Below are 26,580 nucleotides of genomic sequence, written 5' to 3'. Positions count from 1 at the left end.
CTCCAAGTGTATTGAGTCATTTGTGTTGAATTTGGTGCACTTTTGGTCAATTCTGGGTTTTAAACTTCTAAACTTCCTACAGAATTATTATTTTTGTAGTCAGTAAAATAGTAGTTTGTGTGTGATTAAGTCCTTTATTGTTTGTTATAGCTCATTTATATTGTGTGGTGTTTTGGCAATAAATTACCTTTAAATAGCCTAAATAGGCTAGATCAAGGTCAGTGTTCAAATTACTGCATGCAAATCACTTATTGCTACAGTATGCAGAAGAGCCTAATCTTTAGGCCATCTGGTGTAGGCTACCCTAGGCCTTCCCCTGTTTATGGGATTTCTTTGACAGTTGCAAAGGGAAAAAAGTGAAGATAGTCTTCTTTGCTCCCAGTGTAATTTAATAAGTACATGTATGTTTCAACCACTCAGGTCTTAATCAGATAGGCCTACACCATTATATGTTGCAATATCTGTGTGCATTCCTACATACATTAGGTCTATTTCTTTGATAGTTAACATTATTTGCTACCACATAACAAATACCACATAACAATACAAACGTTTCTTACAAACTTTCCTGCATACATCTTAAATGTGCTGCAGTCAGATGGGTGTCCTAAAGACATAAGTAGATCTTGAGCATCTATTACTCAAGATGGTAAACAAAATATTTGAATTCAGCACCCTCAAATTGTGTGAAATAGCCCCTTTACCGACTTTCCTCAAATTTGCCAATAGGACTTTTTCTGAACGTTTGTTAGCCATCTGCTCTTCCTCTAATTAAAGGTAAGTAAGCAATGTGGTAGGCCTCTCAGAACCACAGACCATTGCGCAACAGGCAGCTTCTTGTAGTCCAGTCAGCACCATAAACATAAACTGCCTAAAAGAAACGTCAGCACGATTTCGATAATGCCCTACAACAGTGACGATGTTCTTTTTTGTATTACAGAAAAGATAGATAGATATAGATACTTTATTGATCTTCAAGGGGAAATTCAGGAAAGCAATTTCCCCCCAAGAATTCCTCTCAATCACGCTCACAACACTGAGTCGTATGGGAGGTTTACAATATGAATGGGCCTAGACTAGTTTCCGTACATCACATGACACGTGTTTTATGTGCATTTGTATTTCTCCACCTGTCCATCTGTACCACGTGATGAACAGCCAGGTGAGCCAGTACGACAGTAAAATTCTTATGAGAACTGAGCTGTCATATTGTGTAAAGGGGATTTTTCCTGTGGTGGACAATGACGATGGCAATTGGGCTACGGACTGTGAAATATTAACCTTAATGCTGACACATTTTAGAACAGTTTTTGGGTTTTGTCTAAGTCTCCGCCCTTTAATTGTCAGGCACCAAAACGACCGACGGGGATCAAATAGAGGAAAAGTATTTCAACTTTTTAAGCCAGGTTTGTGATGGCGTCCCTTGGTAACGCTGGTGCCACATCGAGTCCAATGGTCATGCTGGCCCCAAAAACCAAGACGAAAAAGAAACACTTCGTGCAGCAGAAGGTGAAAGTATTTCGAGCGAGCGACCCAGTTCTTAGCGTCTTCATGTGGGGAGTAAACCACTCGGTACGTTCTTGGTTAAACTTGCTTAGCTTTCGAGCTAGCTAATTTCGTTACCCTATCTCTTGTTTAAACTAGCCAGCTACCATTGCTAGCTAAACGTTATTGTTCATTTTGCAAACTAGTTGTGGGCCTATTGTCGGAAGGCGCACCCAGAAGCGCGAGATAAAAATCCAATACTTCCAGTTCCTATCTTTGTTATTTAGCTAGCTAAGCTAACTTGAGACTGGTTGTTTCAACAAGCTATCATTTGGTTGAATCTGCCCAATTGAATTGCCAGCGCATTGTAAACTGTACATGTTGCACGACTTGCCACAAAGCAAGCTTCCGTTAAACGTGCACTGTTAATCGTAATCGTTGTATTAGTAAAGTTGCCCAACAGCATGTCGAGAGATGGTAATGGTTTGTTGACCTTGCCATTCAGGCCTTGGTCTATCATTCAGTGAGGAAAGGTCTTGCTATCTGTTCAAGTGTTGTCCCTGTGTCTTATTAACTCGGGTGACCCACCGTTTTGCCATAACTAGTTTTCTCTACTTAACATCTGAATACAAATTAGTTGAATGATGTGTACAAATAGTACAGCACACCTGTCAGCCGTCAAACCTTGTATGATGCAAAAGTAATCTAAGTTGCTCTCTCTCGTCCCTTTTTCAGATTAATGATTTAAATCAGGTACCTATTCCTGTCATGCTGTTGCCCGATGACTTCAAAGCCAACACTAAGATTAAAGTCAACAATCACCTCTTCAACAAGTAATGAGGCCATTATGGTATTTATATCAAGAAAGCAGTAGGCATTGTATATCACTGGTTTTGCACAAAACTGGTTCCTTTTTAACTTGGGTAGAGGAAATTCCTCTCCCAAATCCTTTGGTTTTGCAGTGGCACCTCAGAATTAGTAAGAGATGTGTGAAATTCCTGTGGTGGATGAAAACTCTCTAAAGAAGGGATGGGTTTAAGGCAGGGGCTCCAACCTTTTTTGGCAGATATTTTGATGTCACAAAATGTTGGCGACCCCAATCATTCACAACATATCTGTTGTAACACCCAGTCGAGAGTGGGACTTTGATTTTCCCCAAATGGCTATCTTTGCGCATGTGGTTGTTTTGCTACTTAGTTTCAAACGTATTTTTATGTAGCCAGATTGTAATGAAGGATCTGATTACATAGGGGTTTTAATATATATATTTTTTTTTTATGTATAATTTAATTAATGTACTGGTCAATTGTAATTGTAAGATACCCAGTATCTCAGTTGACCTCATTTGAATTTCAGGCGACCTCAAGGTTGGGAAACGATGGTTTAAAGGAGAATTCCGGTGTGATATTGACCTAAAGTGTATCAAAACATGATACCGAGTGTGAACGTATGTCTCATAGCCCATCTCGGCTTGTCCCCTGCACTCCAAAATCTGGCGCTAGTTAGCCGATGCTACCAACATCTTTTTCAATAGTGGTGCTTCGGCATCGGGCTAGCCATGCAAATAAATCACTGTTTTACACCCATTTACGAGGCTCAATGTATCTCCACACTTCATTGGTAGACTTCCGAGGGCCCTGACATTTAAAACGAGACATTGAGAACTTTGAAAAAGCACTGGTAGTTTACTTACAAGACGATTTATACAGACAGTATCTTCACGAAGTTTAGCGTTTGCAGCCATCTTGAATTTAGTCACGATAAGTCGAGCAACGAGTAAGAATGAACAGCTATGATAAGGGATCAGATTCCAAAAATAATTCAGTGGAAATGCATGGATTCCAGTTGCTGCTACTGGAAGAAACTGGAATCCATGCATTTCCACTGAATTATTTTTGGAATCTGATCCCTTATCATACCTGTTCATTCTTACTCGTTGCTCGACTTATCGTGACTAAATTCAAGATGGCTGCAAACGTTAAACTTCGTGAAGATACTGTCTGTATAAATCGTCTTGTAAGTAAACTACCAGTGCTTTTTCAAAGTTCTCAATGTCTCGTTTTAAATGTCAGGGCCCTAGGAAGTCTACCAATGAAGTGTGGAGATACATTGAGCCTCGTAAATGGGTGTAAAACAGTGATTTATTTGCATGGCTAGCCCGATGCCGAAGCACCACTACTGAAAAAGTTGTTGGTAGCATCGGCTAACTAGCGCCAGATTTTGGAGTGCAGGGGACAAGTCGAGATGGGCTATGAGACATACGTTCACACTCGGTATCATGTTTCAATACACTTTAGGTCAATATCACACCGGAATTCTCCTTTAAGGGAAGTGAAGGCCATCTGAAAGTTTTTTTTTTTTTTTTTTTTTCCCTGCCTTGTTTTACAAATAAGTTGTATGTATCTTTAACTCAGAGAAAATCTCCCAGGACATTTCAAGTTCAAGGAATACTGTCCCCAAGTGTTCCGCAACCTCAGAGAGCGTTTTGGAATTGAGGATTTGGATTATCAGGTATGATTGGGTACACATGGCTTTGCATTCAAATTGATGGGCTGTACATTAAGCATGTGCGATATAGACTTACAGCTATATCATGTTGTGGTGCTCCGTGTATATGTAAACATGTCATGAGCTAAATTCTTATCATGAGGAGGAATTCTATTCTACCAGTATATTATGGCCAATACAATATGGCACAACCTTACTGTACATTCATCACTCTGTGTAGAAAAAGCAAGCTAAAAAATGTCTGAAAAGATTTTCAGTTACCACTGTCCAGCACATTTTTACTTCTACTCTGTTTTGTAGGTCTCTCTTGCACGTAGCCCGCCTGTACGTGGAGGGGAAAGTCAAGGAGAGGGTCTACTGCTGACCTCATATGACCGCACACTGGTGGTCAAGCAAATCTCCAGTGAGGATGTTGCTGATATTCACAACATCTTGTCAGAATACCATCAGGTATTCCCAAGCTCCAAAACTCCGCCATTTTGCTCAGTGTGTGTGTGTGTGTGTGTTAGGGCTGCACAATTTGGGGAAAATATGAAATTGTTTTTTCTGACAGATATTGCAATTTGTGATATGATTTTTTAATGTCAATGATTGATAAGTAGCACAGCACTCCTGATTGACTGTGAAGCTCACCAATCAAAAGTTATGTGCTTATCAAGTAGTATGTATGCTCACCAATCAGAAGTGGCACAGTCAAGGAGGATGACATTCATATAAGTAATACATGTGACAAGATTAACTGCACATTTATTTGTAGGTTTTGTGATTTGATGCTTAACATTGGTTCATATTTCAATTGCAGTAATTGTGCACCCCTAGTATAGGGTATGTAGGCTATTCGGTAATCTTTAAGAACATGTATCAATTATATTGGCTGTGAATCAGTATACAGAAGAGTTTGTTGTGATAACGTATGTATTTTTCAATCGGTCAAGATTACTCACTACTGATTGTTACTGCCCATTTGCTATCCTAGTCCTTCAATGACTTTCTATAGCAAATGTTTACTGCTATCTGTAGATGAGGGCTCAGTGATCTCAGCAAGGCATACAGTAAAGGCCTTAATGAAGGCCTCAGAATGCCAATGGATGGACCAGCAGGTGTGCTCTTCTCAAGGCCTCTGAATGGTCCCTGCAGTCATTTAGAATAGAACCGTATGTGCTTATCCATTAGGAGTCAGGTACAGTCTGTTTAGAGATGGCCTGGTAGTGAGAAAAGTGTTTGTGTGTGTGTGAGAGAGAGAGAGAGGCGGGGGGGGGTGTTAGGTTTAGATTTTAGCTGAACAAGCAGATTGTTATCTAGGCCAGGCACCTGATTATGCCGTGCTTTTACATGTCCAGAGGGATTCACTTAGCATGCATTTGGTCCACTAGTCAGTCATTTATTTTAATTTGAAAGGGAATGTCAGAAGCATTCTTTCAGCATTCCATCCGGAGCATTCTTTTCTTTATTGTTTCTACTATATTTGATGTGGTATATACCAGAGCCGTATAAAGGTACCTAAAGGCAGTTATATGTTCTAATGGCCACCATACCGCTGCATTCAGTTTTGCAGTACAGCACATGGTTGTGTTACCCTGTTGAAGAGTAACCTACCTGCACTACAGTCTGCTGTCGTTTCTGGGCAAAGTAGGACAAGAGAATGTGTGCAGGGATACTTGGCAGTCCCAGAGATGGTCTTAACCTAGATTTTAGAATGGTGAAAGAATAGTTACTTGGTGTTAAATGCTACATGTTAAATGCTACATCAAATTGCAATATGTTGCTTTTTCCATACTGAATCTGGTCATAATACATCATGTCAGATGTATGCCTAGAATCTAGATAGTGATTACATTAATTTGGGCCAATCAAAAGAAGAGCCCATTTATTCCGTCAGGATGCTCATACTTTCAAACTGTGTATTTGGTATTATATGTGATATATGTGACCCTTCCATTTGATCCTTGATCTGAACTTTTCATTGCAGCACATCGTCAAATGCCATGGCAGTACCCTTCTACCCCAGTTCCTGGGCATGTACCGTGTAAGTGTGGAAAGTGAAGACTCCTACCTGATCGTCATGAGAAACATGTTCAGCCACAGACTCCTAGTGCACCGGAAGTACGACTTGAAAGTAAGTTACAAGTACTGTTTCACATTAGCACGAAGGTCTCCAAAGATTGTGAGGGGGGGGGTAGGATAGGTTACTCACATAAGTGTGGTTCTCTCCTGGTTTGAGTGAGGTACCTTGCTAGGTGACCTGCCCTGTCGTGTTCCTCATAAGCCATTTTTCACTACACCAGTTATTAACCTGGAGGCTGGACATGTTGACCAACGCACGCTGTCTTGGTGGACCATAATAAGGACCATAGCTCTCCCGGTGATTTGCACCGTGCAATTGAACATCTGTAAGACCAGGCCTGTGACCACACAGATCTGGCATGGTAGGTCATCAGCAGTGATAAAGCATTGAGGGATACCACAGACGATGCCACCGCTTTGAAGCACAGCTCAGTGGTGGAGGATTGAAAGTTGTCTGCTTTGGGGGTGAATGTGGGCCCCGACAGGGTCATCCCAGACTTCTGTGCATGGTGAAGTTGACATGCCACAAGTGGCCCGTTAGGTTGAGTTATTATGGAATGGCAAGCTTTGTAGCTGTTGCTTTAGACACTTTGTAGGTGTTCACTCACAGCTGGGTCTGGTGCCATCACTGCCTCTGAGGGTGAGAAGAGGTTTAAGATTGATGAAGTTATGAAGTTAACATCTTTGCAACTTATAAGTCATATTGCTTCTTGGGAAATTCGTGAGGGGGTGTGTCCCTCAGTGAATCCCTCATTCCTCCTGAAATGAATGCTTGAAAGAGAACTAGTATTGTGTGAAGATCAATAGTGATTTTCAGAAACTCCTAGTCAGTGTTCAGTTGCACTGACAAGGTTTGACCACAGGAGGGCACATAATGATCAGTTAGTGCTGATATTGTTCTCTGTGTTTTTTCTCTAACGTGGACGGAGTATGCCTGTTGGAGGAATAGAAAATTCAATACATGACTGATATTCACAGGGCTCTCTGGTATCCCGAGAAGCAAGTGACAAAGAAAAGGTAAGGTAGAAAAAACTAACTGCATAATCTACTAACTTTCTACACGAACGAGATGTATCAGTACAACTTCAATATAAAAAAATCTAAAAGTCTTATAAAGCGCTACTGGTGTTGCCAAGCAATATGGTTCTTCTTGTATTCAATTTTTAGGTGAAAGAGTTGCCCACGTACAAAGATGTAGACTTCAGAAACAACATGCAGAAGGTCTACGTGGATGAAGAAGAGAAAGAAAGTTTCATGGAGAAACTGAACAGAGACGTAGAGGTGAAACATAACCACACATTTTACATCACCTCCTTTTTCCCCATACAGAGAGATGCACAGTGTGGACAATGAGTCAGTCAATTCCAATCCAATTGTATTCAGAAAACCAAGTACATGAAGCTTCAGTGTAACTATTCTGCATTACTGAAGGGTAACTGCATTAAACAATGTGTAGGTGTCAAAAACAACGTGCTAGGCTATTAGCTATGATAAACATGAGATGCTAAACCATTGGTCTTAAACACCTGGCCCACGGGCCAAATCCGGCCTGCAAGACAGTTTCTTGTTGCCCCTTGGTTGTCTTATATCAGTTTTTAGTTGCCACTTAACTGTAAATGTAAGCAAACATCTTTTTGAATAAAAAGGAAATGTTGACCAGAAGCATCGGCAGTTTCAAGAGGAGCAGTTTCAAGAGAAGTAGACAAAGATTTATTTTAATCTCTTACTACTGACCTGGGGTGCGTTTCCCAAAACCATAGTTGCTAACCTGTTAGCAACTTAGTTGGTTGGCAATGGGAAATTGCATTGCAACCTACAAAGTTGCTAACTTTGTAGGTTGCAATACTGATTCACTGAGGGATACACCCCCCTCACTAACTTAGTTAGAAACTATGGTTTTGGGAAACGCGCCCCTGCTGAAGAGCAGTTTCAAGAGAAGTAGACAAAGATTTATTTTAATCTCTTACTACTGACCTTACATTAAAGTTATCAAATGTCAGGACTTTAAGGAACTGCAGACTCTAATTTCACAAAATTTAACAGTAACAGAGGAAGTGTGAATCACTAGGATTTAATTTCTAACAAGCTGCTGCCTACTTTGATGTCAGTTCTCAAACACTATAAAGGTAAAAAAAAAAACCTTTTAGAAGCATTGTTTATTGGATTATTTGAATTGAATTGAACAGCCGTCATTGTCCTGGATGATGCCATGTCTTATAAACTAGCTGTTTGACCCTATGTGTTCCAGTTCCTGGTGAGGCTGAAGATCATGGACTATAGTCTGCTCCTAGGCATCCATGACGTGACTCGGGCTGAGCGGGACGAGGAAGAAGCCGAGGAGCCTGGCTGTGAGGACGAGGCCGATCCCGACAACGGCCTAGCGCCCGCACCACTGGTCGGCTCCTATGGGACCTCACCTGAGGGCATTGCGGGCTACATGAACTCCTTCAAGCCCCTTGGCCCTGGCGAATTTGATCCCTACGTGGATGTGTATGCTGTCAAAAGCGCCCCAGGTAAGTGTGTGGAATAAACAGTGTCTGTCTTGCGTGTATGGCTCCCTGTTGTACTGAGATGAGCGAATGTGATGAAAGGAGTGGGAGAAGTAATGAACCCTGAGTTTCAGCGGTTCTGGTAAGTGCTATTTCCTCTTGGCTTCCAGGAGCACCACAGAAGGAGGTGTACTTCATGGGTTTAATCGATGTGTTGACACAGTATGACACCAAGAAAAAAGCTGCACATGCAGCAAAGACCGTAAAACATGGGGTAAGTCATTGATTCAGAGGAAGGGAGAGGCTAGTTGCTAGGAAGGATGTACACTTTTTAGTTTCTTCATGCGAAAAGAATCTACATATCTATTTTATCCATACAATGCCTGTTGAAATTGTCACCTACTAAAGTAGTTAACATATATTTTCTGGATGTTTTTGAGGGAAATAAAGGGTTGTATGACAAAATCCAAGTTTTATGAAAAACATTAAATTATCCAATTACATTGATCAAATCTTTTTATCTATGTGGCATGCTTTGTGTAATTTTCTGCAAATCTTTGTTTTACATATGAGCTCATCCTCTGTTTCAGGCTGGTGCTGAAATATCTACTGTTCATCCAGAGCAGTATGCAAAGAGATTCCGCGACTTCATCACTAACATTTTTGCATAGTGGCACTGTTCAACTGGATGTACATGTACTTTACCAGAATAAGATAATTTAAATAGTGATTTTAAAAATTAGGTCATTTATACATACTCATACAGTATACATGACAATATATCAATGTCTGGTGCAGAGTAAGGTGAGGCATCACAATCGTTTCCCCATGCTGCACATGGGCAAAGAGGGAGGATTTTGTAATCAGGACCTGAAGTGGCCTACTATCAGCCTCATATCTGAGCTTTAGTAGTGTTCCCATATAGAGTTCATGGGATGAAGAGGTAGAGCCCACAGTATAGCAGGGTATTCTAGAGTAGGTAATCGTCAGGTGCACTGCACAGTAAAGGGCTTGTAGTGTGGTTTGAACTGTTTTTACTCTGCGTATTCTGGAGCTGCACTAGAATGTAATTTAACCTAGCTTTGAGTCTTAGGAGTCGTGCATGGGTGCGTCAGATACCGAGCATAGACAATATACGAAATACAACCTCTAGATGCCTTTGGTGGTTTCTGGGAGTTTTTCGAGTCAGTATTCAACTGCTGCTGATAACCTGAAGCTCTCCTGAGTCTGCCATGATTCTAGTAGAGAACCGAATATAGTTCAACAAAAATTGTTTATTTTTTTTCCTTAAGTGCTGTCAAGGATCTAGGGTACAAAAAGTAGATAAATACATAGCTTTGAAGAAATAATTTATAGCTGATATTGATCAACTCTGGCATACAATATGCCTCATTGCATTGTATTTATTTTGTTACCAGTGTTTGGACCAAAAGGTTTTTTTTTTTTGTTTGGTTTTTTTCCATAACCTTTTCTGCATCATTTTTAATTGCCATTTTTAAGATGTAACTCATTCCTTTGCAACTCAGCAGTGCCAATATCATGAAATGTCGTAGACAACTGCCCCAGGATGCTTTGCAGGTTTCACTTTGATCTTCCCTCCTGCAATAGTGGTCTACAGTTCCTGTATGCCAATGGGCGAACATTAAAAGAATTTCTGAGATTTCCACCTCAGAGACACATGACATAATTGGTTGAACCTGAAATACTTGCAGTGCTTAAATTTGAATATATTTCAGAGCACAGTGCTGGACATACATACTTTCTTCACAATGATTCTGACATTGAAAATATGCTTTATTTGTGTTGAGCCAAACTGAAGAACCATGGTAAATCTTGTCTTCTGGGAGCCATTTTAGAGTTCTATCACTTAATAGTGATTGCATTATTTAGTGTTATTTATTGGAACCAAATTATTTTCTACATTACTCTTACATGTCATTCATCATGGCATATGGGTTGTGTTGCAATGAAGTTGTTTTTCCCATTTTTTCCCATGGTGATGTGAGGGGTTGTCTGCTTGGAGGTGTTCATATTGCAATGTTAAAATCGTACACATTATAATGTCACTCACAAAAAATATGTGCAATCAGGTATTCCAAAAATAAGTGCATCTGTAAGTTGTTTTGATATATTAGGGAAGATATTAAGTAAGCTTGCCTGCTTCCCCATTACAGTAAAGCAGCTGTATGGTGATGTATTTCCTCTCAACTAGAGCAGTTTACTTACAGCATATTGAACCTGTTGCTGATTTAAGTAAATAAAGCCTATTTCATTGTCCTGTTTTGTCCATTGTCCTGTTTTATGTGGTGTCAGCATAATGACTTAAGACTTCACAAATACCATATGGGCAGTATTTATGATGCATGCATTTAAAATATGTATTTAAAATACAAAATAATAATTTGACATTTGTATTTTATTGGGTTGCCTTCATATTTTCTATCAAACTACTTAAAAATACTGTTTCGCCAAATATTTTTTGGGAAAATCAATACTTCTGGTAATATACAAGTGCAAAACAATGAATTTAGCCTCTGACTAATGCTGACAGAATCAAAGCTGTCATGGACAAATGCTTGGACCCGGCAGATCTATTTCAACATAGCATATTCACCCCATAGGGTTCCACTGTCGTGTCACCTGACGTTTGTATCCAACATGGCGCCAATGATTTGAGTTGGACAAACTATATACGGCTATGATTAAAATATTGAGTTTCAGGAAGATGGTCCAGTGCAAGATGATTAACATGGAGGTTGCTCACACACAATGCAAGATGATGAACATGGAGGTTGCTCACACACAATGCAAGATGATGAACATGGAGGTTGCTCACACACAATGCAAGATGATTAACATGGAGGTTGCTCACACACACAATGCAAGATGATTAACATGGAGGTTGCTCACACACAGAATACGCTCCCTCTCACACCAGCCTCAAGTTTCTTGAGAACTTTAATCATCCAATGGGAACACCTGGAACCAGTTATGTTGTGTGGCTCAAAACGTTACACCATGTATCACCTACAGCAACATGATGAAAAATTCATATTTATCCCCCTTGGCATCAATTTAGCGCTTAACAGGTCCTTCCTGATCAACAGCATTACACAGTGCGATTGCAATCTGGGCATGCATTGACCATGTCGGAGACTTGTCTCCACTTTGTACCACTTGACAAGCTCAGCTGTGACTGAGTGCATCTCACAGTATTTAAGCTATGAGATGTAACAGGCAGGTCAGCATAGGGGATCTGTTGACTGTTGGTAGGTTTATGGCATGTCTCGTATCTCAATCTCGGTCCACTTAATCAGCGAGAGTCAGTGTGCTGATGAAGGAATAGATCAAATAGACAGATATGCCCATGGGTTATGGTAAGGTTTACAAAGTTATTTCATGCTCCTTTTGGAGAGTATTTTTAGTATTTTCAAAATAGAAAAATACTGTATTTTATTTTGATGCATGGCATATTTTGTAGTTTATTTTTTACAATGAGGGTATTTGATGTTTTATTTTAAAATACATGTTGATGTATGTTTAATCCATTCCCTGGATGTGTGAGAGTTTACAGTTACTTAACCAAAAAGAAGTATCCTATTTTAACCAAAAAGAAGCATCGTATTTCAGCGCAAATGGCAATACAATGAAAGACTAAGGTAAATGTTAAGGTTACTTAAGTGGTGCTGTACTCTAAGCCTACACCAAGCTCACATAGGGCCAGAACAGGATTCATTCCCCCTTACCAGAAGCCATAATTCTGCTGACAGTCTGCTTCCTGTTGCTCTCGCAAAAAGGGGTGACTTCTCTTAACTAAGGGAAACACGCAGGATGAGGAGAGACAAAGAAAAAGAGGATACAAGAAGAACCTCAGACCTCCGTAAGCTCTGAATTTGCTGACGAGCAGACCAATTGTAAGGGGCTGGAACATGGCGTCCTGACCACCTCACATTTATCTGCAGTCAATTTGAAATGTTGCCAACAAAAACGAAGGGCGAGGGGGGACAGTTACTGGTTTCCTACATGCTGGAGTGGTAGCATAAGTACACGTAAATGGGGTTTTCCCTCTTTTCAGATTTTTGAGATGTGTTTACCCAAAGTCTAATGTTACAGATAAAATGTAATTCTGTCAAAGGATTTTGGAGTTGGTGGGTTTGAGAAGGGTTTAGAGTGAAGTTTAGCGAGGGACTGATACAAAATCATCCAAAGCAAATCATTTCCATGGCAAATTTAATATGAAACCATGCATGCACCACACTTCAGTGTTTTGCCAAGTGTGTGCCTCAATGTCTCCTTTCTGACATACTCCCTTGCTGAGGTGAATGTCAATTCCTAATTGTTTCGTGGAAATCAGCGAATCATCCCAGGGCATCCATTCTAACCTGGGCACTAGAGTGAACAAATCAAATTGGACGGGAGTTTAGGTTAAGAGGTTGCCTTCCTCCACAGCCCACATGGTCGTCAGGCTTCCTAAGTCCCCCGCTGCGCCTACTCTTCACACTGGCACTAGGACTTTGAGGTATTTCCTGCTATTGTCCTACATGTGGGGGCTGTTTTTTTAGCATATCAGTCTCAGACCACCTATATGTTTTTCCTAGAATTTGGAACTCTTGAAAAGATGCATCAATATCCCATGGTGAGATGTGCCACCATAGTTGTTACACAAAGGTGAATCCAGGAATAGTCATTTCCAGGCTTGTTTCACATTTACTCTTATAGACTGATCAATAACTTCCTAATTTTAAGTTTATCATTTATGTATATTCTTATATAATAATTTAGTACACCATTTGCAAATAGAGATAGCCAGCATGATTGCCCATAATATCAGTCAATCAGATGTTGGTTACACTATTTGTCCTTTAAAGTGACATCCGATATTTAACATCTCACCTGTCTCCCACTTTTGAATTCTTACCAACATAAACCCACTTGTGCATCTCTCCCTTTCCTGTTGAGAGATAAGTTAAGAGGATATCCTGTGCGTTCAGACCTAGCCAACAGGGACAGAAAGAGGGAGGGGGGCACTTTAATACTCGTGTTGTTAGCTCCAGCCCCAGTTACTACAAAAGTCTCTGGACATCAGGTTTCCCTCGGCACAGATCCCCCCAGGATACCTTTCTGTTTTTCAGAGGAGAGGTCCCCTTCTTTGCTCACCTCGTCATCCCTGCACGGGTACCTGACAGCCAGGTAAGGAAACGCTGTACGAGCTGCTTCTCTGAAACCTCTGTTGAACATCATCTGAAAACTGCTGCTGGCTGGATGCACAGTAGTGTTTGCCTCTGTTGCGTTTCTCCACTAGCAGTGCTTAGTAGTTTGAGGTTGGAAAAAGGTTACAGGCTGTTCAGGAACTTGTAATCCCTGAGCAGTCTTAGCAAATGACCCAAGATCTTTTGCAATGTGATGTGGGAATGAATAGTTAGCACATTGTTACTGTTGTCCAATGAAGGAATTATGTTTTAACACACTTATGTACTTAAGAATGTTATGCATACATGTGTCAAAAGTGTAAGGTGAGCTATTTTTTTGTAAAACCTGGATAACATTTGGAATCCCATGATGATCAATAACATCTATTAGGAGATATAATCAGACACCATGTTCAAACAGTATATACTGTGTAAAATGCAAATTAAAACAGAATGTGATAATATATAAGTCTAAACCCTTATTTAGCCGCAAAAAGGACATATAGACAACATATCAAATGTTGAAAATGAAAATTTTGACAATTTCATGGAAAATGCATTGAATGTAATGCCAGCAACATGTTCCAAAACAGTTGGGCCAGTGTGCTGCCTCATCTCTTCATTTAACAAAGTTCTGTAAAAGTTTAGGAACTGAGGAGACCCGTTACTAGGTTTTGAGAATGAAATGTTGTCCCATTCCTGCCGATATAGCATTTCAGTTGCTCAACAGTGGGGTATTCTTAATCATGTTTTTCATTCTATGATGCACCTAATTTGACAGGTCAGGACTGCAGACAGGCAATTTTAGCACCTGGACTCTTCCTCTATGGAGAAATACTGTTTAAATATGTGCAGAATTCATTTTTCCTGAAATATTCAAGGTCTTCCTTGGAAAAGACATTGTTTACGTAGTAGTATATGTTGTTCAAAAAAACTGTATACATCATTCAGAATTGATTGTGCCTTGCCAGATGTGCAAGATGCTCCTGCTGTAGGCATTAATGCACCCCCACACCGTCATAGATTTGAGTTAAGTTTCGAACTGAGCAGTAGTTGGATAGGTTGCATAGCCCCTCTCCTCTCCTCTCCTCTCCTCTCTAGTGCAGATGAGCGCATAATTTCCTTCCTTTTTCCACGTTACCTGAATCCATTTTAAACAAGCTCAGGCCAAGATAAGACAGTGGTATTTCTGTATCATGTCTAAATACAATTTTGGCTAGTTTAGACTAGCATTTCTGAATTGAGTATCAAACTGTGCTCATAGATAATGGTTGTCAGAGGTTTTCCCATAGCCCATACAATGATTTTTTTTTTTACAGAAACAGATCTGGTTTTTTGAAATCTGAGCATCTGAAATTCAAAATTAAAATAAATGTTCCCATGATATAGGCAAATTTGTAATTTTCAACATTTGATATGTTGTCTGTGTCCTTTTTGCAACTAAATATGAGTTTACAAGATTTGCAGATTATTACACTCTGTTTTTGTCCAAGGCCAGTGGTATGGCATCACATTAGACATCTAAGGACATAACTCAGTAAGCCCATTTATAACAGCTATTAATCAACAAAACCATTTTTTTTTTTTTTTTGGGGGGGGGGGGGGGTACTGAAGATGACAACTGCATCACTTGTCAAATGAACATCAATGAACAATATGTAAGGGCCTACCCACAGCTTAAGTCAGGTGGCTTGGTTTACCCAACATTTATAATTACAACACTATTTCTACTCTACAAAGTCTTACCATTTCGAAACATACAAATATTTCTGAAGTATTCTGATAAATGTATTACAAATCATTACATTAGACAGGCACAGAAGTATTTCAGCTGAAGCTGTATTTAAAGTTGAAGGATTGAGGAATTGATTTCCTCACTGTCACCACCCTCAATGGTCATCTAATCATGCCCACTTGATCCCTTAGATCTGGTTGATTTGGTGCATTAACTCATTATTAACAGCTGCAGTGACCTGGACCTGTACTGTTGTTGCTAATCATGCAGTGGTCCAGAAAAAAGTTTCTTTCCTTCCTGTTGCAGTTTATCAAATGTGACAAATTTTGAACTTGAACTCTATCTAACTTTCTTGAACAGATCATGACGTTGGATGACATAGCGCTTCCCTTCCATGACCACTACAACTCCACATACGACTACAACAGCACACCGTGGTTCTTGTACGAATGCACCCTCAAGCTGGACCATGACTACAGACGCATCGCCCTCTTCCTCATGTCCTTGTTTACCTTCATGGTGGGCCTGTTCGAAAACGGCCTGGTGCTATGGGTCAACTGGCGGCGGCGCCACTCGGCTAGCGGCGTGCTCTTCTGCGTCCTCAACGTCAGCCTGTCTGACATGATGATGGTACTGACCTCGCCCTTCTACATGCTGGAGTTCACCATGGACAAGGTGTGGATCTGGGGTCGCTTCCTCTGCCGGGTCACCCATCTCATCTTCCTGCTCAACTTCTACAGCAGCTCCTTCTTCCTGGCCCTCATGACCCTGGAGCGCTATCTGAGTCTGGCCCGGCCTTCGTCCCATCCCTTCTTCCCACCAGACCGCTCCCGCCGGTGGCTTTTGTGTGGCGGGGTGTGGCTGCTCTCGCTGGTGCTGGCCCTGATAGAGAACGTGCACGTTGACCTGCTGGAGTGGGACGAGCCTGGCTGCTACCTGATGCCCGAGTACAACTACACCGGCTGGTTCGTGGGCTTCACCCTCATTGCGCTGATCTTTCAGTTCCTGGGCCCCAGCGCGGTCATCATCACTTGCAACGTGCTGATAGCGCGGTTAGTCCGCTCGGCCCCGGATGTGCAAGGCCGGCGAGACGTGTGGCTGGTGCACGTGTACTCGCTGGTGTTCGTGCTGACCTGGCTGCCCTACCACCTTGTGTTCTTCCTGCTGATGCTGGACGACGTGGACCCACACGTCTTCTCCTGCAACACCGTCGAGGTGCTCTACTTCTCCTACGACATTGTCCAGTGCGTGTCCCTCTTCCACTGCGTGGCCAACCCTATACTCTACAATTTCCTAAGCAAGAGCTTCCGCACCAACCTCATCAACGCAGTGGTGCAACACTTACCTCCACCAGAGGCCAATGCCAACGCAGCTGATGCCACTCCAGGGACAAAGACAGGGAATCAGCGCAAGCTTAGCAACGCCAGCACCAGCCAGTCCGATGTGGGCTCCTAGGACATGACAGCAAGCAGAAAATCAGCACTAAGACTCCTGTGAGATGCTGAAAAGTGTACATTTGTGTTCGTTTTAAGATTCTGTCACAACCTGCAGGGGTAGGGAAAAGCATAGAGACCAACATGAAGAGGCAAAAGAAGTATTTCCTTTCTCTCCCTCGCAAATGTTGAGTCCCACAGGAACTTCCTAGAAAAAATCCTGAAATCTGGGGATTACATTACATTAATACACAGGATTAGGTGTTATAATCCCTTGTGCCACAATCCAAGGTAAATTTACCAAACTGTGGACACGTATTCTATCTAAATATGAGTCTCCTGTGTGAAGGAGAACTACAGAGGGGCATATGAAATGTTTTTCCCCCTATACTGCAAACACTCTTCTGCACTGCATTCATAGTACCAACCTCTAAAGCGTCAATGACTAAAGCTTTGTCCATTATTTGTATTGTTATTAAAGAAAAGTCCACCAAAAACTAACATGCACAATACAAACGAATAAAAAAATAGCCTGTAAATGAGATATGATCTATTGTTTTAGAAATGTGGACTTTTGCCCTCTTGTAATTACAGTTTGAAGACCCATTACAAGTTTGTTTACATACTTTAGGCTCATTTTCTCCTAGAGATAAATCAGAAAATCTATCAACAAGCAGAACATCTTCCACAAACTGGCAGACCACGTCAAGTATATTACCACAGCCAATTACATGACACGATCATAACACTAGAACCACATGTCTGTCCCGTAAAAGCACTTATATGTGGTAGACTCATGCCTTTGAGAAATTGACAGTCGTTTCTTTCCATTCTAATTTAACTTCTTAACCTATACTGTATAAGCCAATGTTGTAGAAAAATATTTGTATTGATTTCAAAACATGGTATTTAAAATCACTGCATAGAACAGACACACATTATTCAGGCTATGTTATCACATCACAAAGCCAATGTAACAGTTTGAAATAGCAGTGTTTACTGCTTTAGTATTGTGACTGTGGGGCACCTACTGTATGTCTATGTGTTTTGCAAATAATAAGCTGTGGAAGAGAAACGTAATCATTTTGTGGATTTGATGTAAGGATTTTGTGTATAAACTTCAGGTGTTAGGGATGCACGATATTTCTACCGATATTTTCAAACTCATTTTAGCGGATTGCCGATATATACAAATCTTTTTTTAATTTCCTTTAAGGGTCTTTCCTGTACTAGAATTAACCATTTGTTCTTATTTTGATGGCCTATTCGTTGCAGATACAGGCACATTTCCTTTAATTCTACCCCAAATCATTTCAACTTGGTAAAATGTAAAATATGCAATTTGATATATGACTTTTTCCAAATAAAAGTAGGTCTCATCCTATTTGAACAGGTCTGTATGATGCTTCCTCTGAAACCCTAATTGTTTGTTCCAATATAGTCTTGCCGATTTTCTGCCAGGAATATCTGCAGAATGTTGTACCAACAATATCGTGCATCCCCATCATCAGGTGTCTAAAATATTTGTAGCAAAGTGCAAGCTGACTCACTCGTATAATAAGGTTCTAAATGTGAACCGAAACAAAATAAAAGCAATTATGGCAGTCTGCTGAATACATGTATCTGCTTCACCTTAACATATAATACATTATAAAAAATATATATACAACTAGTGTGGGTTTTCAGAACTAATAACTAGTATTCACTTAAAAGACGTAGATACACTGCATTGGGTTTGCTTTGCAAGGAACCATTTAATTCTCTAATCACCATAGTTTAATCATGACATTATTTTCTTTCGATATTTTAATTTCACTTGGAAAGACAAACCATTAGAATGTTTTGAAAGGCATTCTGTGTGTTGTGAATGGTAATATGTTTTTTAACAAAACAAAGAATAACAACTGTATAAATAAAATAAATAAAAGTCTGACAAAACAGGAGATGAGGCCCATGAGGACATAATCCACGCTTAAGGTAAGCACTGTCTGTTGAAGAGTCCTCAAGATGACCGAAACATAATCAAAATATAAACATGATCTAAAATGACATTGGCATATAAAGCTTATCAAAATGTAAGTATTTTCTTATACATAGACAAATGGCACAGAACCCAGAAGAACATCTGTTTTACACAACACAGTTTTGCACCAGTGTTGGCTCTTTTCACCAATTCCTATATTGGCAGTACCACTGATATGTCTCTTGGAAGAGGAGTTATCGATATTTAAGTGTTCAAGATTATTAAGTATACTTAAAGAAGATGGGCATTTTTCAACCTAGGGTCTACTTTTGAATGATAACTCATGAAGGAGTACATTTTTTACTGGGATTAGAACAACGTCAATCGGGGCAGTTTATCTTGCAAGGAGAAAGTCTGAACAAGTTGATTACCGAATGCATTACAAACTACTGTCAATATACAAAAAAGGAGAAGAGTTTGGTAATTGACTTGAACGGACTTTCTCCTCACAGGCATTTTCTGGTTATACTCAAAACTCAAATTGATGTTGTTTTACTCCCAAACAAAAATGTAGACTCGTTATCATCCAAAAATAGACTCTAGGTTGTAAAATACAGAACTTCCACGTTAACCTATTAGAACACCACAACAAACCGATGTATTACAGACACACACAAAATATTCCACATAAGATTATACATTATACCTACGTGACCGCTCTAATATAAAAATAACACAATTGACTTTTGAAAGAGGAATTATTTTCAGTAATTAACAGTTATAAGTAAAAACACCTCACCTGGTCAGTGTGCAGAACGAGGCTTTTCTATTGCTCAGAACTGCGGTAGCATAAAGGTGAAATATATAGTGTCTTGATGTCAAAGACAAACACTTTCAAGACCAATACAGTAATGTATGAGCCCCTGTATGAGCCCCTAAGGGGACATAAGCAAAAAAAAAAAAATCTAAAGTTTAGTTTCATGTGCTCACCTGAAACCTTCATGCAGACATGAAAGTTTCATGTGCTCACGTAAAAGTTTCATGTGTGGACATGAAAGTTTCATGTGAAAAGGCTTTGCGTGCGCACACGAAACTTTCATGTGCTCCCGTGAAACTTTCATGTGCGCACATGAAAGTTTCACGTAAGCACATGAAAGTTTCAGGTGAGCACGTGAAAGTTTCACGTGAGCACACAAAACTAAACTTTAGATTTTTGCTCATGTCTCCTTAGGGGCTCCGTAGTAATGCCATTCTGAAGGACAATATGATTTAGCACACTATAGAATTGCACATTCTATAGGCTTAGAGCTTGAAAACATGTTTTTCTTATGGATTTGTTTTCTTCATGTTTTGGTTTACACAGTATATAATCCCAGACAAACAACAAACAATATCTATTAAAACGGTCTGATGCTGTTGCTTTACTATGCCCTTAGAATGCTGACATTTTTGTAAGTCTCAAAGCATTTTCGAATTCTGACAACAAAAACAACATATTGCACCTTTAAAGTTAATTTAAAAAGCTTGTTGTGTCTTCCATGGCTTAGGCCTGAGAGAGCAAATAGAATCTGAGGTGATAACCACTTACTTGATAGTACTCTAGGGATTTCCACCCACACAAATATGCTGCCATCAAGTAGCCATGGCGCTACCCAATTTCAAAAGGTTTCATTTCACACACTCAACACATACAGCAGTCAACAAACATTACTATGACATTGCTTGGAATACTGACCATTAAGTAATGGACAGAGTTTTAAAAACTGCTACGCACCGCATAAAGGCTGATTTTTTTTCTTCTGTAGAACAAAAAAAAAAAAATGTCTGCTATACCATCTCAAGATTTCACATAGAAAAGCACAATGGTTATACCAACAGGCAGTTAAATACATTCTGTGTCCACGGAGCTATGGTCCCCAGGCAAACACAAGGAGGTTAAGAAATAGGAAACACTTAGGACAAGGCAGTGGGGTTGAGATATCGACAACTCAGGGGACATCCAGGTTGGACAGGGGCTCTTTGGAGTGGTCGTTATACATGAAGGTCTGCTCGATGTTGAAGTCTGGGGGCAGATGGTCCTTGTGCAACTCCATGTGTGAGGAGACCAGCTTGAGCGTGGAGAAGTAGAGGCCGCAGACAGTGCAGCGGTACATGAGCGCGCCAGAGTGGGTCTTCAGGTGGCAGATCATGGTTGAGCGGCCACGGAAGTAGCGGAGGCACACCTTGCACTGGTAGGGCTTCTCCCCGGTGTGGATGCGGAGGTGGTACGTGAACTCGCCTGAGTGGGCAAAGCGCTTCCCGCAGTAGCGGCATCGGTACCACTTCTGCTTCACCACTCCACCCATCGCACCGCCTGAGCCGTCATTGCTGTTCGGCATCAGCCCGCCAGGGAAGCAGGGCAACCCTCCCTGGAGCACTTTGTCCTGGAGACCCATGCCCAGGCTGAAGCCCAGGTTGAGTTTGCCCAGACCGCTGCCTCCTCCACCACCATCCATTGGGGAGGAGGACGAGCAGGATGAGAAGTCCAGCCCTGTGTCGTGTTTGCGCTTCCTAGCGCCCATCCAGCCCTGAAGGCCCAGCTCTCCCCCGGCGTGGGCGCTCAGGTGGCTATGGAAGGTGGCGGCCGAGCTGAAGGTCTGTGGGCACAGGAAGCAGCGGTAGTCCTCCTCCAGCCCGTTGGCGCCGTCTGGCCCTCCTCCCCTGGCCAGTATGGAGGTGTCGGCATGCAGCACCATGTGCCTGTCCAGCAGGGGGCGCTCCAGGAAGCCACAGGCACACACCGGGCAGGAGAAGGCAGCCAGGGAGAGGTGTGTGAGGGCGTGCCACAGCAGGGCACAGAGGGAGGGCTGAGACAGTTGGCACACCACACAGCGCAAAGACTGGACACAAACGTGGGTCAGCAGGTGCTCTCGTACAGCCTAGGGATAGAGAAAAGAAGTCACAAGAATTATTCATATAAAAAGAAAAACACAGCTGTTTTGATGAGCACATAACTGATTGTGTTGTTTTTTTATGGCAGAGAACAGCATTTGGTAAAATCTAGTTGGAAACAGCAGAGTAACTAGCCTGGAAGCCAGTCAAATTTAGCCCCGCTCACAAAATTTGAGGTCGGGAAGTTCGGTCTAGACTGTTGTGGAGCAACTATGTCCGAACCAGAGCGGTTCAAACCAGAAAAAAATCCTGAATGGTTTTGTTCAGAGCTAAAAATGCAACTGTGTTTGAGGATAGATGTAGGATGCTAGTGACAAAATATTAGCTTTCAGTACGATGTCTTTGTAATTAACGTCTAATTACAAAGTGTCGATGTCTTTCATAAATGACGTCTAATAACAAAGTGTTTCATTCATCCCGGTTCTCCCTAACAAAAATGCTATTGCTAGAAGGTAAACATTTAAGATTTCACCATCACGTCTGTTGTAGAAGATTTAGACAGTGCAATAACTTTAAAGAAATTACCAGAAAACTAGTGATGGGCAAATTAAGCTTTGGTGAACCACAGCAGTGTGAACCTAGCGACACTAGCTGAAAAGCAAAAAGATGGCCGCCACACATACATTTTTTAACATAAAAGTCCTTAGCAAACCAATATTTTTGGTTACATATACTGGTTTGGGTAATGACTTTTATGTTGAAAAATCTACATGTGCCAGCCATATTGGATTTTTTCATTAATGTTGCTAGCTTCACACTGCTGTGGTTTAGTGGTTCACCAAAGCTTCATTTGCCCATCACTACAGAAAACCATATTAAGGCAATTGTGAAGAAGGATGGTTCGGGTGTTCTTCCTACAGGATTCACCCCCTGTATCGGTTGAAACACACCTCATAATCACATCCCAATGGAGCAGTATCAGACTCAAATTCTGACCACAATTGAGTATGAAGAGGTCAGGCTACAGAGTAACAGGGTGTCCATTCTAATAGTTCTAAAACTTTTTCAATAGCACCACCTAGTGGCAGCATTTTTTAAGTATCTCAAACAAAAGGATGCCTTTCAACCACCAACACTTCATGTAGTTGCATGATCTCTTATCAAGATCATGTAGTGTCATGTTATCATATCTTACCTTAAATTGCCAGTTTTACAGTCATTGTAGCTACTGAATTTACAAAGCAGAGTTTGGACATCTCCTAGTTTGGGAACTGATTTATCTTTGGTATGGGACCTGTTGCTGTTTCCTTTTAATATCATAATTGTTGATAGGATGTTGGCGTCTTGAGACCACTCACCTTGAAGTCTTTGGCAAAAGGTTTGGTGCATACGGCACACTGCACTTCTCCCCCTTGGCTCTGGGTAACACTGTTGAGCTGATCGGGGGAGGGGAGGCTGTAACAAGCTTCCGACTGCCGGCGGTGGCGCACCAACTTGGCCTGACTGCTGAACTGCAGCTGGCACATGTCACAAGAGAACAACAGGATGCCCACGTGCGAGAGGGCGTGAGTGACGCTGGCGCCATGCTCTGGGAAGGCCGCTCCACACACGCGGCACTCGCCTGTCTCTGTCAGGTGCGTCTCGGCGTGGGCCCGGATGGCCGTGGTGTCTGCTGGGAGTGCCAGCCCACAGGCTTTACATGCTGCCGCCGCTGCCATGCCTGCCTCTCTGGATGGATCATCCGCGCCGCTGCTGCCATTCCCACTGCCGTTCTCGACAAACACCAGATCTTCTTCATCCTCGTCCTCCTCTTCCTCCTCCAGGTAGCGCTCCTCTTCGTCGCTCAACTCGATGATTTCCTCGGCAAGCCCTCTCCACTGCTCAGCCCCCTCTGGCTGCTCCCCGGCTTGCAACCTCCTTCTCTCCTCAGCCTCCTCCTCTTCAAAGATGGTGGCCACCACTCCATCCTCCACTGGCCCCATCTGCAGGCCGTCCAGAGGCTCTGCACAGGAGGAGGACGGAGCACAGGTCTCGTTGCCCAGCTGGGCAGAGGAATCTGGGAAGGAGCAGGCCTCTGAGACCCTGCTCAGTGGGACACTGGTACCCGCTAACGTTTTAGTCCCACTGACCACTGCTTGTGTGTTCTCCAGCTCACCCCGCTCTTTCTCGGTCCTTTCTTCCATACATCCACTGGCCACCTCCTCTTCCTCCACTTCCATCTTCAGCTGAAGAGGGAGCACTGGGGGACACTCTGCCAATGCATGCGACTGCTGTGCATCTGAGGAGGGCTTGCTGTCTGGCACCTGGCTGTACGCAACGTGTGACTGTGCGTCCTCAGCCTTTGGTGACAGGGAGAGTGAAAGGGACACGGCATGAGGTTGGCCCAACCTGGAGGCTCTGCCCTGAGAGAAAGGTGACGGGGTGGCTGGAGTTGGGGCAGCAGAGGAGGAAAGCGAAGAGCAGGACGCGGCAGAGGACGAGCACACAGAGGCAGCCATGGCAACACCAGCTGATGCGGCCTCAGGGTCCAAGTCCCGCTCGTGGCCGCACTGGCCCACGGAGGAGCTCTGCAGGTCAGGGAAGGTGGCATGGCACGCCTGCACCAGTTCCCTCACACCCAGCCTCTCAGCAAGCTCATACAGCACCCTCACATCGATCAGGTCAGTGAAGATCTCCCCCGTGTAGATGAAAGTGAGCACCTTCTCAAAGTTGGCTGCCGACACAAAGTCCAGGGAGAGAGTGGAGCGCGGGCCTTGAGAGAAGAGACTGTGGAAGTGTGTGCATGAGCAGGCCAGGACGGCTCGATGGGCTGGAAAGGAGCGCCCACCCACCTGAAGCACCACATCGCAGAGGAGACGGGACAGGCGGCAGCGGTTGAGTTCAGAGAGGAGACGCACCGCATGACTGGAGCCCTGCAGCCTGATCCTCATACCTGGCACTCGGGCTAAAAGGTTTGTCCTGTTGGAGTAGTGAGAACAAATCAGCATTACAACACATGCAAATCAAAATGTAGATAAAGTTCAAGGCTAGTCTTTCCTACGAACAGGTCAATGGCCTTCTGTGACCTGAACTGTGACCGTATCTGTAGCATCCTCCCCTCTATTTTGTGACATTTTAGGTGAGAAACACAAAAGGCCCTAGGGTTTGAGAAACTGAACATACACTTCACACACCATAGCTAATTTCAAGAAAAATGAAGACGGGTTGCGCTTTAGTCACATGTCAAGTAATGTTACTTGTCAACTTGTTTGATTACCCGTTTAAAATAAATATCGCTCTAGGCCGGGAGAATGCAAACCGTTGAGCAAGTAGTGATAATTAACACTCAAATAGTAATAATGCTGCTGAAACAGAATTGCTTTCTTTTATGCTGTTGATGTACATTTACACTAGCCAACGTGAAATAAAGTTGCATGTACGTGCTACACATGGACATAAAATGAAAACAACTATCGCCGTGGCAAACTTAAGTTGACTATCAAGTGCAGCATCTCAAACGTGAGCTTGCTAGGTAACGTTAGCTGTTTGAGCTAACCAGCTGGTTTGCACTTTAGCAATCCCGATGCAATGAACAACATTTCTTGCGATTACATTGCTTCATGTCTAAGTTAGCCATCAGACACAAGAGTCAGATTACACACGTAAAATGTTGGGGCTAAGGTTAAATTAGTCGCTAGCGTGGGTTGCCACTTCAGTTTGCCATCTTGTATGCTAGCTCAAGGGATGGAATAACCAACATGACAAAGGCGACGGACGTTGGCTACCTAGGCTAATTCTATCTAATTTATACTTCGCTTGCAACCTAAAGATAGCAAATAAACGGACACGAGATTGATTTTGTACGTAGCAAGACATATTTGCTTTGGACCATTTTGTCAAAGTTTTGAATAACCAGTAAGCTAGCAAGCTAACATTCATAGCAAATAACGTTGCACTAGCCAGCTAGCTAAGAGCTATAACAGGCTAGCTACCTAACTTGCCAAACAGTAAAATTTACAAACTGGTGGTGTTTACCCATAGAACTAGAGAAGCAGCAGTTTTCAGTAGATAGCTTTCCCTGTGGTTGTCAAACAGCAGGCTAATGATGACGATGGCCCACTTTTGAAGCAGAGGGAACAAGCGAAAGATGCTTGTGACACTCGTGAATGACCGACGGAGACTTGCCCATTTCAATGCCCCTGCCCCTTCATTCGCATACAGGTAGCCCGAACAGAACTTCTGATTGCCATTCATGAGACAAGGAAGACATTTAATTTATAATGTTAGTAGCATTGATACTCTCACGGTCATTGCACTTTATTTCCCCAGACAAATTTCAAGTAGAGGTCAAACATAATGGTAAAATGAGAACTGAATCACACAGACTGAGTCGGAACAGCTGAAACACATATTATTGGAGGCTATCCGGGTAACTTTAGGCTACCTTTTCATTCATTCATTATCTTTACCATGTCATTCACACTGTCTGTGTGCCAAATGCCCAATTAGAAAATGTTTGGAGAAGACGGCACTTTAAAAAGCCTTTTCCTGAGTTAGACCACATTAGATTAAATTCAATTTGGTTGAGTAGACTATTTCGTGTTTAGTAGATTAACTAGGCCTGCCTATGCCTTCAAATATCAGTTATCTTACCAGTGCAAAAATGCGATATGAAGACTCCAACTGTAAGCAAGTAGGCTATGGCTTCATCTGTATAAACAGCACGTGTTCATGAATAAATAAACAACATTGTGTTAAATGCATTTTTGTTCTTGGGTTTATAGGTAGGCCTATTACAAAGACATTATTTTAGTAAGGATTCTTTCTTCCCCAACTAACTGTCTATGCTCATTGATTCAGATTT

General features: G+C 42.0%; 3 protein-coding genes across 3 annotated transcripts; 2 read left to right on the top strand and 1 right to left on the bottom strand.

Moving 5' to 3' along the window:
* The first annotated feature begins 1,173 nt into the window (after window positions 1–1,173).
* pip4k2ca (phosphatidylinositol-5-phosphate 4-kinase, type II, gamma a) lies at window positions 1,174–10,823 on the top strand. The gene is made up of 10 exons (XM_042098602.1): window positions 1,174–1,572; window positions 2,221–2,318; window positions 3,900–3,996; window positions 4,294–4,443; window positions 5,963–6,109; window positions 7,036–7,074; window positions 7,225–7,338; window positions 8,306–8,570; window positions 8,717–8,820; window positions 9,137–10,823. The coding sequence occupies exons 1-10, from the start codon at window positions 1,414–1,416 to the stop codon at window positions 9,215–9,217; spliced, it is 1,254 nt and encodes a 417-aa protein (XP_041954536.1). The 5' UTR covers window positions 1,174–1,413; the 3' UTR covers window positions 9,218–10,823.
* A 2,784-nt stretch (window positions 10,824–13,607) lies between these two features.
* gpr182 (G protein-coupled receptor 182) lies at window positions 13,608–18,287 on the top strand. Its single transcript, XM_042097071.1, has 2 exons — window positions 13,608–13,736; window positions 15,831–18,287. The coding sequence occupies exon 2, from the start codon at window positions 15,834–15,836 to the stop codon at window positions 16,923–16,925; it is 1,092 nt and encodes a 363-aa protein (XP_041953005.1). The 5' UTR covers window positions 13,608–13,736; window positions 15,831–15,833; the 3' UTR covers window positions 16,926–18,287.
* Window positions 18,288–18,547: 260 nt separating this feature from the next.
* LOC121712946 (zinc finger and BTB domain-containing protein 39) lies at window positions 18,548–26,557 on the bottom strand. The gene is made up of 3 exons (XM_042097070.1): window positions 25,752–26,557; window positions 23,096–24,695; window positions 18,548–21,784 (listed from the first exon to the last, which is right to left on the bottom strand). The coding sequence occupies exons 2-3, from the start codon at window positions 24,665–24,667 to the stop codon at window positions 20,855–20,857; spliced, it is 2,502 nt and encodes an 833-aa protein (XP_041953004.1). The 5' UTR covers window positions 24,668–24,695; window positions 25,752–26,557; the 3' UTR covers window positions 18,548–20,854.
* Window positions 26,558–26,580: the final 23 nt, after the last annotated feature.

The sequence above is a fragment of the Alosa sapidissima genome, chromosome 7 (assembly GCF_018492685.1).
Source record: "Alosa sapidissima isolate fAloSap1 chromosome 7, fAloSap1.pri, whole genome shotgun sequence".
NCBI classification, from domain to species: Eukaryota; Metazoa; Chordata; class Actinopteri; order Clupeiformes; family Clupeidae; genus Alosa; species Alosa sapidissima.
Note: the sequence above shows the minus strand (reverse complement) of the source record. Positions and strands in the feature narration are given on the sequence as shown.